This window comes from Alosa sapidissima, chromosome 13, assembly GCF_018492685.1.
Source record: "Alosa sapidissima isolate fAloSap1 chromosome 13, fAloSap1.pri, whole genome shotgun sequence".
Lineage (NCBI taxonomy): Eukaryota > Metazoa > Chordata > Actinopteri > Clupeiformes > Clupeidae > Alosa > Alosa sapidissima.
In genome coordinates, this window is record NC_055969.1 from 26,660,705 (window position 1) to 26,671,953 (window position 11,249).

At 40.1% G+C, this 11,249-nt stretch overlaps 1 protein-coding gene and 1 long non-coding RNA gene across 2 annotated transcripts; one reads left to right on the forward strand and one right to left on the reverse strand.

Annotated features, from left to right (window-relative positions):
- The first annotated feature begins 1,117 nt into the window (after positions 1 to 1,117).
- Positions 1,118 to 3,137, forward strand: LOC121679568. Its single transcript, XM_042058386.1, has 3 exons — positions 1,118 to 1,575; positions 1,752 to 2,066; positions 2,211 to 3,137. The coding sequence occupies exons 1-3, from the start codon at positions 1,211 to 1,213 to the stop codon at positions 2,215 to 2,217; spliced, it is 687 nt and encodes a 228-aa protein (XP_041914320.1). The 5' UTR covers positions 1,118 to 1,210; the 3' UTR covers positions 2,218 to 3,137.
- Positions 3,138 to 5,638: 2,501 nt separating this feature from the next.
- Positions 5,639 to 10,963, reverse strand: LOC121679583. The gene is made up of 3 exons (XR_006021351.1): positions 10,824 to 10,963; positions 8,395 to 8,396; positions 5,639 to 5,678 (listed from the first exon to the last, which is right to left on the reverse strand). It is a non-coding gene; the product is annotated as an uncharacterized LOC121679583 (long non-coding RNA).
- Between the last annotated feature and the right edge of the window lie 286 nt (positions 10,964 to 11,249).

Sequence of the window (11,249 nt, forward strand, 5' to 3'; positions counted from 1 at the left end):
CAAAACAGAACTTCATCACCGCCTACAAAAATTCATCCTCCAACTTGCGGAAGCATGTCAAGGTATGTAGGCCTACATTGAAATAAACTTTATAGCTTCTAGATTCTAGCTATAGAATAAAAAGAAAAGTGCACTAAATGATTTGCTAGCTGTGATAATGTAGCTTTTTACATTCTCGGTTACGTTTGAGTAGTTGAAGCCGCACCCGCCAATTTGCCAGCTGTAGCTAGCCATTCAGATTGCTAACTTTGGCCTGACAATAAAAGAGCATGCCAATATTGCAGCACTTGTTGAATTGTGACTTGTTGAATGTCAGAAGCACCTAAATACTTTGCTGGTCCACATAAATTAAAGTTAGTTGCACCAGTAAAACCGATTTAAAAAGTTAGTCTGGAGCTATTGGAAAATTCTGAACAACCAGCACTTCATAATTAATAATACTGCTGTGTAGACTACATGATTGGTATCTTTTCTAATATTTATTAGTTTATTATAGTGTAAACTGAAATATTATACTGTGTTTTACAGAGAAGGCATGAGACACATCTGGAGGAATACTGTCAACTGACTTCAACAGCCTGCAAGAGGCCATCAGAAGGTGGAACAGGAGTCAAGGCGAAGCAACTGAAGCTGCTGGAGACCAAGCAGGTGTCTCAGAAGACGGTTGATAGGGCTATACTCCGCTTCATCGTTCAAGGTCTCCAGTCCTTCTCCCTGGTTGAGAAACCATCCTTCCAAGACCTTGTTGTAGAATTACAACCGAGCAGTGCTGTCATGTCCCGCACAACTGTGCTTCAGCTACATCTAAAATGAAAGAACGTCTCAAAAACTAAATGAAAAAGGTACCATACATTGCCACCACTACTGATTGTTGGACGGCCAGGAGAAGGAGCTTTATAGGTGTAACAGCCCACTGGCTCGATCCTTGCAGTTTTGAACGCCGTTCAGCTGCCCTTGCTTGCCGTCAACTAAGGGGCTCCCACACATTCGATGCCTTGGCAGCTGTTTTGACCGACATTCATGCAGAGTATGAGATAAGTCATAAGGTTGTTAGAACTACAACAGACAACAGGTCGAATTTCGTGAAAGCGTTCGTGTCTTTGGTCAGCAGGACGAAAATAACAATGAAGAGTTTGTTGCAGAAGACACAATTGAAGAAGAAGTAGGAGAAGATTGTGATGCATCTGATGGTGAAGAGGAGGTGGAATTCATGGATGTGGAAGCCATTCTGGAGGAAGATGATGGGCTTCAGTATCAGCTGCCGAAACATCATCGGTGTGCATGCCACTTACTAAATTTAGTTTCCACAGTCGATGTTGATCGGGCTAATAAGACAGAAGCTTACAAGAAATTGTCCAGATCAGCCTTTTCTAAGTGTCAGGCACTCTGGAATAAAGCATCAAGGTCTCCTCAAAATGCAGAACTTATAGAGGAACACTGTAAGCTTCACTTGGTACAGCCTAATTCAACTCGATGGAACTCTTCTTTCATGGCCATGGAATGTGTGGTCAGAATCATTAGAGACCAAGGAGAGGGATCTGTGAGAACGGTCTGTGCTGCACTCAATGTTCCAATGTAAGTAGCTTATGTTAATGTATAATTGTGTTCTTATTTTGTTAGAGTAATGCTTACCACATTATCTGCTGTAGGTACATAAACAAATAAATAAATGTCCAGCATTGCACAGTGGTTTTGTATACATTTTGTTGTAATACAGTATGTGTTTGTTTATTTTCTTCTGTTTCTATTAGGTACAGCCCGGCTGACATAGCCTTTTTAGGGGAATATGTCACCACCATGAGTCCGGTTGCAAAGTCCTTAAACATACTACAAGGAGAAGTCAACGTTCAGATAGGCTGGCTGCTCCCGACAATCACCACCCTCACAACCAAGCTGGAAAAGTCTAGACCGTCACTCAGATTTTGCAAGCCACTTGTTGATGCTCTTCTTGAAGGTTTGAGGAAGCGGTTTGAGAGCATGATGTTGGAGCCAGAGCTAATTGCAGCAGCCATTCTCGTTCCAAGGTTCAAAACCTCCTGGACCAGCAATGACTGTCCTACAGCTTGGTAAGGAAAATGTTTTTTTTTTGTTTGTTTGCTTGTTTTTTCAAAAACCTTTTACATCCAACAATGATTATATGCAGTTGTTTACTTACAGAGTAATAATAACAAAAATGTGTTTGTTGGTGTGATTCTGTGTTTCTAATCAAGGCCTTAGTTACATCAAGGAACATCTGCCAGAACACGATGAAGGTCTTCGGTCTCCTGATACCACATCAACCTCTTCTGATGAAGATGACTTCTTTTCCAATGTCAAGCAGACACATTCCCATGAGATAAGTAAGCAACCTGATGGATACCTAGCCGCTACAGCTGAAGGAGTGAATACACTGGCCCCCTATCCAGCTGTGCGTAACCTCTCACTAAAGCTCAACACAGCCCTGCCAGCTTCAGCAGCGTGTGAAAGGCTTTTTAGCATAGCAGGTTTGCTTTTCACTCCAAGAAGGGGATCAATTCATTCACAGAATTTTGAGAACCAACTTGAAAGTTGAACAAGGACTTCATGACATTTAATTGAATTGAAGTACAGTACACACATACACACACACACACACACACGCACACAGAGTTGTCACACATAGATTGTGTGTGTGAGAACAGTGTTATTCAGCTGAAAGTATTTTCTCCTGCCTTTGCCTGTATGTCAATGTGAGGGGAAGGGGCTTAAAACTGTCACTCAAATGAGCTGAATTTTTTTTTCTTTGTACGCTGACCTAAACACAGCTGATTATCTTTATCATTATTATTTTCTCTTCTTTGCTCTATGCTGCGTGTATAACACGGTCAGGTTCAGAGTCAGAACATTGCTATATTGCCTTCTTTGCTGGTTTAGGTTTATTGATTTGAGTGATGGAAAAAACAGAAACTCACATGTCGACACAATTGTTAGCTGATTTTTTTTTTTTCTGATATTACACAATAATGTAAGCTGAGCATTTTCTTTGATGTTCTGTTTAAGACAGTCAGGTTCAAATGTGGGTACAAAAAATCCATTAAAACTCTAGCAGAGGTTTGTCAGAGTGTTGCCATTGTGCTATTGCCTTGTGGGCAAGTGAAAAATGTTAAATAAAACAACATGGTAAAAAGATGAAAATGACTTGATTTTCCTTTAACATTCTCCAAGGTATTAACATTTTTCCATGTAGGACGTTTCTGTACATAAATGTAAGCACTGTGGCAGTAGCAATGCAATATTTAGAATTAATTATTTAGAAAGAACTACTCTTGATACTCAAGTACTTTAGTACTTTTACTTAAGTAGACATCTGACTGTTGTACTTTTACTTGTACTTGAGTAAAATTTAGCAAAGGGTATCTGTACTTTTACTCAAGTAATGAATCAGTGTACTCTGTCCGCCTCTGGATATAGGGACAGAGTGTTGTGATATGTGCTATAGGGACAGAGTGTTGTGCTATAGGGACAGAGTGTGATATGTGCTATAGGGACAGAGTGTTGTGCTATAGGGACAGAGTGTGATATGTGCTATAGGGACAGAGTGTTTTGATATAGGGACAGATTGTTTTGATATGTTATATATTTCGGATTTGTGTGGTTGCTTGCTGTTTTACACATGGATGGAAGGCAGAGAGAAAGGTTAGCGGAGCTAAAGCATTGACGTTATTGCTAGGCAGAAACTAGCACAAGCTAGTCTGATGTGGATATGTAGACCTAGCCTAATGACTAATTAGTGGGCCACTCAGGCTGATAAATGGGTTGTTTGTCGTTGGAACTGTCTATATGTAAGCCTATTTAGGCCTACTTTAATCGTTCTCTACAAACCTATTCAAAGTGCCTGGTTTTCCAATTATTTAATTACCTGTGTTATTAGGTTGGCATTGTCTGTAGGCTAGGCCTTTTTTAAATTTATACAGGCAACTATTGGAGTGCTATGATTTTGGCTAGACTGGCTTGAAATTTCCATTCACCCACAAAGCTGTTTTTATCTGTTTTTATCTAGTTCCTTACACATTTATTGAAAGTGCCTGGTTTGTGGTTGACTGGCTTGTTGTACTGCATTAGCACTATCCATAGTTCCTTTCTCCAATAGCCTATACGTAGCCTATTAGTATTTTAAATTGACATATATTTTCTTTGTGCAATTGATGTGGGTGGGGGGGTGGGCCGGTGCCGTCAGAATTTTCCCGGTGGATTTTAGTGCCCCTACTCCGCCCCTGATCACAACACTCTGTCCCTATATCATAATCACAACACTCTGGGCCAGATGTATGTACATTTGCGAACGTAGCGTTATCAGCATCATGGACAAACCGCAGATTCCGAACGCTGCTAGACCCAAGTTACCGTCGTTTATATCAAACTAGTGTAAACTGCGCCTTTCTCCGCCCATAAACGCAATTTACGAACGTCCACATCTGAACGGTAGCCTAGAAATCTAGACGCGCCCCTAGCGGCAGCAAATTAATTTGCTGCCAGGGCTAGTCTAGCAACTCTCTGTTGGCTTGTGAGCTCCAGAAATTGAAACTCAATCAGGCCAATGAAATTGTGTATAGAGTCGTTAGGTGGGCTTAACATAATGATTGATGGCAGAGTTGCAACGGTTTGGCTTGAATTCCCTGCTACTTGAAAACAAATAAGATGGATGTTGCTGTTGGCAAACAGTGTGACACGAGTTAAGCTTTTATAAGTTGGCAAACATTTGAACTAGCCAACTAGCTCCGCTGGTGGGAAACACATGGGACTCATAGCGCTGCCGCTGTCCTATTGCGTGCAGAGGGAATTTGAAAGACAACTGATTATCCCGATTAAATGATTAAATGAACTGATTAAATGAAGTTAACTGATGACAACATTAAAAAGAATCAAACGTTTAGCAATCATGAAATAATACCATACATGATAAGATGTCAACAAGCAGGGAGATAATGAAGATCTGTAATTTTACTCAAACTACTTGTGCACGTAGGCTATGGAAAATTGGTCAAATCTAGCAAGTAGGAAAGTTTAAGTGAATGACGTGAAAGTGAAAGTAAGACATTCGAAAGGCCAACGAAAGTTAAGGTTGATTTTGATAGTACAAATGTTTACAAAACTGGTGCTCTAAATAATGATTCTGTTGTCTTTGAAAGGTTCTCTTATTGACGCATTGAACTGCAATTTGGATTAACACCTGCTTTTACAACACTCTGTCCCTATAGCACATATCACACTCTGTCCCTATATCACATATCACAACACTCTGTCTCTATATCACATATCACACTCTGTCCCTATATCATATATCACAACACTCTGTCCCTACTGTATATCACATATCACACTCTGTCCCTATATCACATATCACAACACTCTGTCTCTATATCACATATCACACTCTGTCCCTATATCACATATCACAACACTCTGTCCCTATATCACATATTACAACACTCTGTCCCTATATCACACTCTGTCCCTATATCATATATCACAACACTCTGTCTCTATATCACATATCACACTCTGTCCCTATATCACATATCACACTCTGTCCCTATATCATATATCACAACACTCTGTCTCTATATCACATGTCAAACTCTGTCCCTATATCACATATCACAACACTCTGTCCCTATATCACATATTACAACACTCTGTCCCTATATCACACTCTGTCCCTATATCATATATCACAACACTCTGTCTCTATATCACATATCACACTCTGTCCCTATATCACATATCACACTCTGTCCCTATATCATATATCACAACACTCTGTCTCTATATCACATGTCAAACTCTGTCCCTATATCACATATCACAACACTCTGTCCCTATATCACATATCACACTCTGTCCCTATATCATATATCACAACACTCTGTCCCTATATCATTTATCACAACACTCTGTCCCTATATCACATATCACACTCTGTCCCTATATCACATATCACAACACTCTGTCTCTATATCACATATCACACTCTGTCCCTATATCACATATCACACTCTGTCCCTATATCATATATCACAACACTCTGTCTCTATATCACATATCACACTCTGTCCCTATATCACATATCACAACACTCTGTCCCTATATCACATATCACACTCTGTCCCTATATCATATATCACAACACTCTGTCCCTATATCATTTATCACAACACTCTGTCTCTATATCACATATCACACTCTGTCCCTATATCATATATCACAACACTCTGTCCCTACTGTATATCAGATATCACACTCTGTCCCTATATCACATATCACAACACTCTGTCTCTATATCACAACACTCTGTCTCTATATCACATATCACACTCTGTCCCTATATCACATATCACAACACTCTGTCCCTATATCACATATCACACTCTGTCCCTATATCACATATCACAACACTCTGTCTCTAAATCACATATCACACTCTGTCCCTATATCACATATCACACTCTGTCCCTATATCATATATCACAACACTCTGTCTCTATATCACACATCACACTCTGTCCCTATATCATATATCACAACACTCTGTCCCTACTGTATATCACATATCACACTCTGTCCCTATATCACATATCACAACACTCTGTCTCTATATCACAACACTCTGTCTCTATATCACATATCACACTCTGTCCCTATATCACATATCACAACACTCTGTCCCTATATCACACTCTGTCCCTATATCACATATCACAACACTCTGTCTCTATATCACATATCACACTCTGTCCCTATATCACATATCACAACACTCTGTCTCTATATCACATATCACACTCTGTCCCTATATCACATATCACACTCTGTCCCTATATCATATATCACAACACTCTGTCTCTATATCACATATCACACTCTGTCCCTATATCATATATCACAACACTCTGTCCCTATATCATTTATCACAACACTCTGTCCCTATATCACATATCACACTCTGTCCCTATATCACATATCACACTCTGTCTCTATATCACATATCACAATAGTCTCTTCCTGTACATTTGGTCAAACTCATCTGTTCGTATGTGACACAGATCACGCCAGTCTCCCCATGCAGGTCACTCCATGCAGGTCACCCCATGCAGGCGTTCCCTATTTTCCATATCACACAAGTATCTCCTCATATTACAGACTTGTATATCACATCATGCTAGTTTCTTCCTGTACCTCAGATCACACTAGTCTTTCTTGACATCACTGATCACAACACTCTTTTCTTTACCCCACAGATCACACCAGCAGCTCTCGGCACAGACATCCCCTCCCCCCTCTCCACCATCCTGCCCTACCCCTCCCCCTCCTCTGTGCGGAGGAACAAGGGCAATGTCTTATGTGCCGCCGTGCATTTGATCAATACATTCCCAGCTAAAAGGGACACCAAAGAGATACAAACCCCCTCCCTCACTCACTCCATGCCCCCCTCTCTCTCTGTCTCCCTCTCACTCTCTCGGCATCCATCCAGAGGACCAGTGTGTCTAAATGACAAGAATTTACAGGCCTGACATCACTCTGCATGCCAAGCACTTCTGCACCACACCGGCTCATACTGCTCTCTGTGGGCCTGTAGGGCCACCACCCATACATCACACACGTATACCACCCTTACATCACAAACATATACCATCCATACATCACACACATATACCACCCATACATCACAAACATATACCACAGATATACCTTCCATTTATCACAAACATATACCACCCTATGTATCACACACCGAGCTATCACCCATGTACCACCCATACATCATGCATGTTGTGTGTGATGTCTGTATGCTACTGAGACCTTGAATTTCCCCTTGGGGATCAATAAAGTATCTATCTATCTATCTATATACCACTGCTGTAATGTTATAGAGCACCAACCCTATACCACACATATACCACTGCTGTAGAGTTCTTAAGCACCAACCCTATACCACTTCTGAGCCTCTAAGCCCGTAGTGAATCATACATACTTCCACCACTATTCAAACACATAGAGGACCACGCACACGCACACACACACGAGTGCACACACACACACACACATTATGGGCTGAGTAAGCAGTCTGACTAATGATCCAGAGTGGCTGTTTTGATCAGTCTCCTATGATGATGAATAATTTATAAATTATTGAGACACACACACACACACAACCCTTTATGATTGATATCCACATGGTCAGGGATGTAGTGGAGCTAAACGCAAGTAAACACAGTTCATCCACCTCTGAAATTTCAGAAATACAGTTTATCCACCTCTTATTATGCCTCATTTACACATACCTAGATATTTCTACAAACGGATATTTGTCCCTCTTCGTTTGTAGAAATATACGTGTTTACATAAAAACGTTTTCGAAGATAATTGCCTTTAGACGACTCTGCATAAATATGATGCTCAGACATGCTAGCCAATCAGAACCCTGCTAGAGAACTACTGACGTCATATCCTATTCCTTTCTCTTGAATGATTTTCCCGAAAACAACGATTTCCTCACAAGAGTGAAGACATCACCCGAACCGTTATCACAACCAAATTGAAGGCCATCAGAGGAAAATATAGCTGTCAATGACTACCCTGGGAATCCAGAGCTCTTGCGGAAGCATTTGCTCAGCGATAGACTCTGGCAACGAGTAATGATGTACGTAACTTTTGCCCCTTGCATCGCAGGGAACCAATCATATCTGTGTATCTACTATACACTCTAAGAAAAAAAGGTTCCACATGGAACCTAAAAAGGGCCTAGGCCTACTACTATACTACTTATATTACTTGCAAAAAAATGTCTGTCATAAGACACTCAAAACAACAATAGATACATATTTACACATTAATTTACATATTTATTGCTTAAACATATCTTCTATATTACTTGCATAAAAAATGTGTCATAAATACGCTCAAAACAGCAATAGTTACATTTTTACAAATTAATAAATTTCAAATGATTATAAAAAACACTTTATGATAATATTTTTTCCACACGCAACACTGGAGTGGAGGGCTTAGACATAGACAGGTTAAGGCGTCTTTCAAAGAATAGTAATGTGTGGTGGGCCTCTTTTGGGTACTGAACATCAAAAAGAAAATATAAACAAAAAATACAGACAAGGCCTAAGGAGGCATCAATGTCAGGGGAGGGGCCAATGACAAATTCGCATTGGAGGGCATGTGGTCAATCCATCTCTCCACTTGCTATTGTGATTCCATCCATCTTTATGGATGGTCTCCTGGCAAGGAGGGGAGTATCGCCACCCTGGAAGATGATGGTTGGAAACACGCTCAGTGGTTCCTATGCAAATGAGAAATGTACAAGGGATCTCCTGTAAGAGTCTATGATGTGAATTGACAACATAAAGCAATGTTAATTGTAATGTTAAAAACATCAAATACCTCGTCTAAACAATACAGAGCAGTGTTTCCCACAGAATTGGATTCAATTTGTGGCGGTAGCTGACTTTGACAAGGGGGGGGGGGGGGGGGGGGGTTAAGATCGTCTTGGTAGTGTATAGGTCTAATTGAGTGCCTGTCACTTTTTAAGACGTTTGAGGGAACCCTTGCAATTGTAACACAGTTGAAAGGCTGCTGATGTGTGGATGCAATTCATAACGTTTTCTACATAGTTAAAATAAAGGTTCGTACTTCTCCTTGGGACAAGCACTTTTGAATTTTGGAAAACACTTTTCCATTTACATCGGGATTTTGCAAACATTCAGTGTCAGAGTCAATAAAATGAGCCCTTCAACGAAATTGACAAGCAGCTGTAGCCTAGGCTAAGCATTCTAAATTCGACATCCAAACAGTATTCTAATGTTAGCTTTGAGATACTGCTTGATTTCATAACTTAACTTAGTTTAGTCTCTTCAATGTAGCCTACTATGTTGTGATAAGACCTTAGCAGAGTTCACTTCAATGCAGCAGTTTTGAACAAATTTGCGCCGCATGGTCACGATGGTAAGCGGATTTAATAGCAATTTAGCCAGACGTCTTCTATGCAATGCTTCTATGTGGCAACAACAATCCTTCAACAATCGTGAATATTTTGTTAAATGCACATGCAGAGGAGTGGCAGCGGGCTACGAGAGAGAGCGGGGCGGGGCGAGGAAAGGCTGCGTGCGTAAAAAGCGCAGCTCAATGGCAATGCAAGGATTTGACCTTATATTTAAATTAAATTAAATTAAATTAAATTAAATTAAATTAAACATAGAATATTCATCTGTGGCGGCCGATTTTTATTTTGCGGTGCCCCGCCACAGATTAGTCAATGTATGGGAAACACTGCAGAAACTTGGCACCCTCCTTAAAAAGGGCAGGCAAAATTAGGACAGCAGCACTTTTTTGAAGGTCTGAAATGTCAAAAGAAACAAAGAATGATTTCATTAAAACATAGTTTAATGATCTTATTATTATTAAATAATTGAAGGGTGCAAGGGAAAAGAAGAAGCTGGTGACTTACCATCTGTGTTAGTATCTCGTAGGCTTGACAGCCTCTCCCTCTGACTCCCACTGTCAGCCACTCTGATGACGTTAGGGGTCAATATACTGAGGGTGTTATGCAGGCTTAGCTTTAAGTCCAGTCCAAACCGCAACTTCATTTCAACTTAATTTCATGATGCATCTACAAATGAACAAACAAAACAAAAAAGGAAATTGTAGTTACCAATAAATGGTTATAGAACTTACTACTGAACAGCACTGAACTCACATTATAGTAATACTACTATAAGACTTTGCTACTCACCAGCTCTGGCACCCAAAGAAATTGGAACATCTCCATCACCTCCTCAGTTGGCTTTCCAATTTACTCTACCCTCTTATAGACAGTTTGCCTCATCCTGTCCATTATATGACTAATATCTGGCTGACGACGGCACAACTAATTGTTTATGGCGTTTATATGCTCTTGAAAGCTGTGGTAGTCCTCCCCAACTGCTTCAAGGTCCAACATAATTTAAAAAAAAAAGACATGCAGAGAATGCAAAACGTATGTGAGCAATGATAATATACATTTTCTCAAGCCAGACAGTCTTTCATTCAATCAGAAATAAATAAATAATGTAGCCGGACCTAACTGCTGTATGATTCAACATTTCATTCACAAACATATTACAAACCTCTTGTGTTGGCTCGTAATCAGAAGACATCTGGACCCCCACTCTGAACTTTTTTGCTCTCTGAAATTAGCAAAGAGAAATGTGTAATATTAAGATATCTGTACTGACAAACAGTGG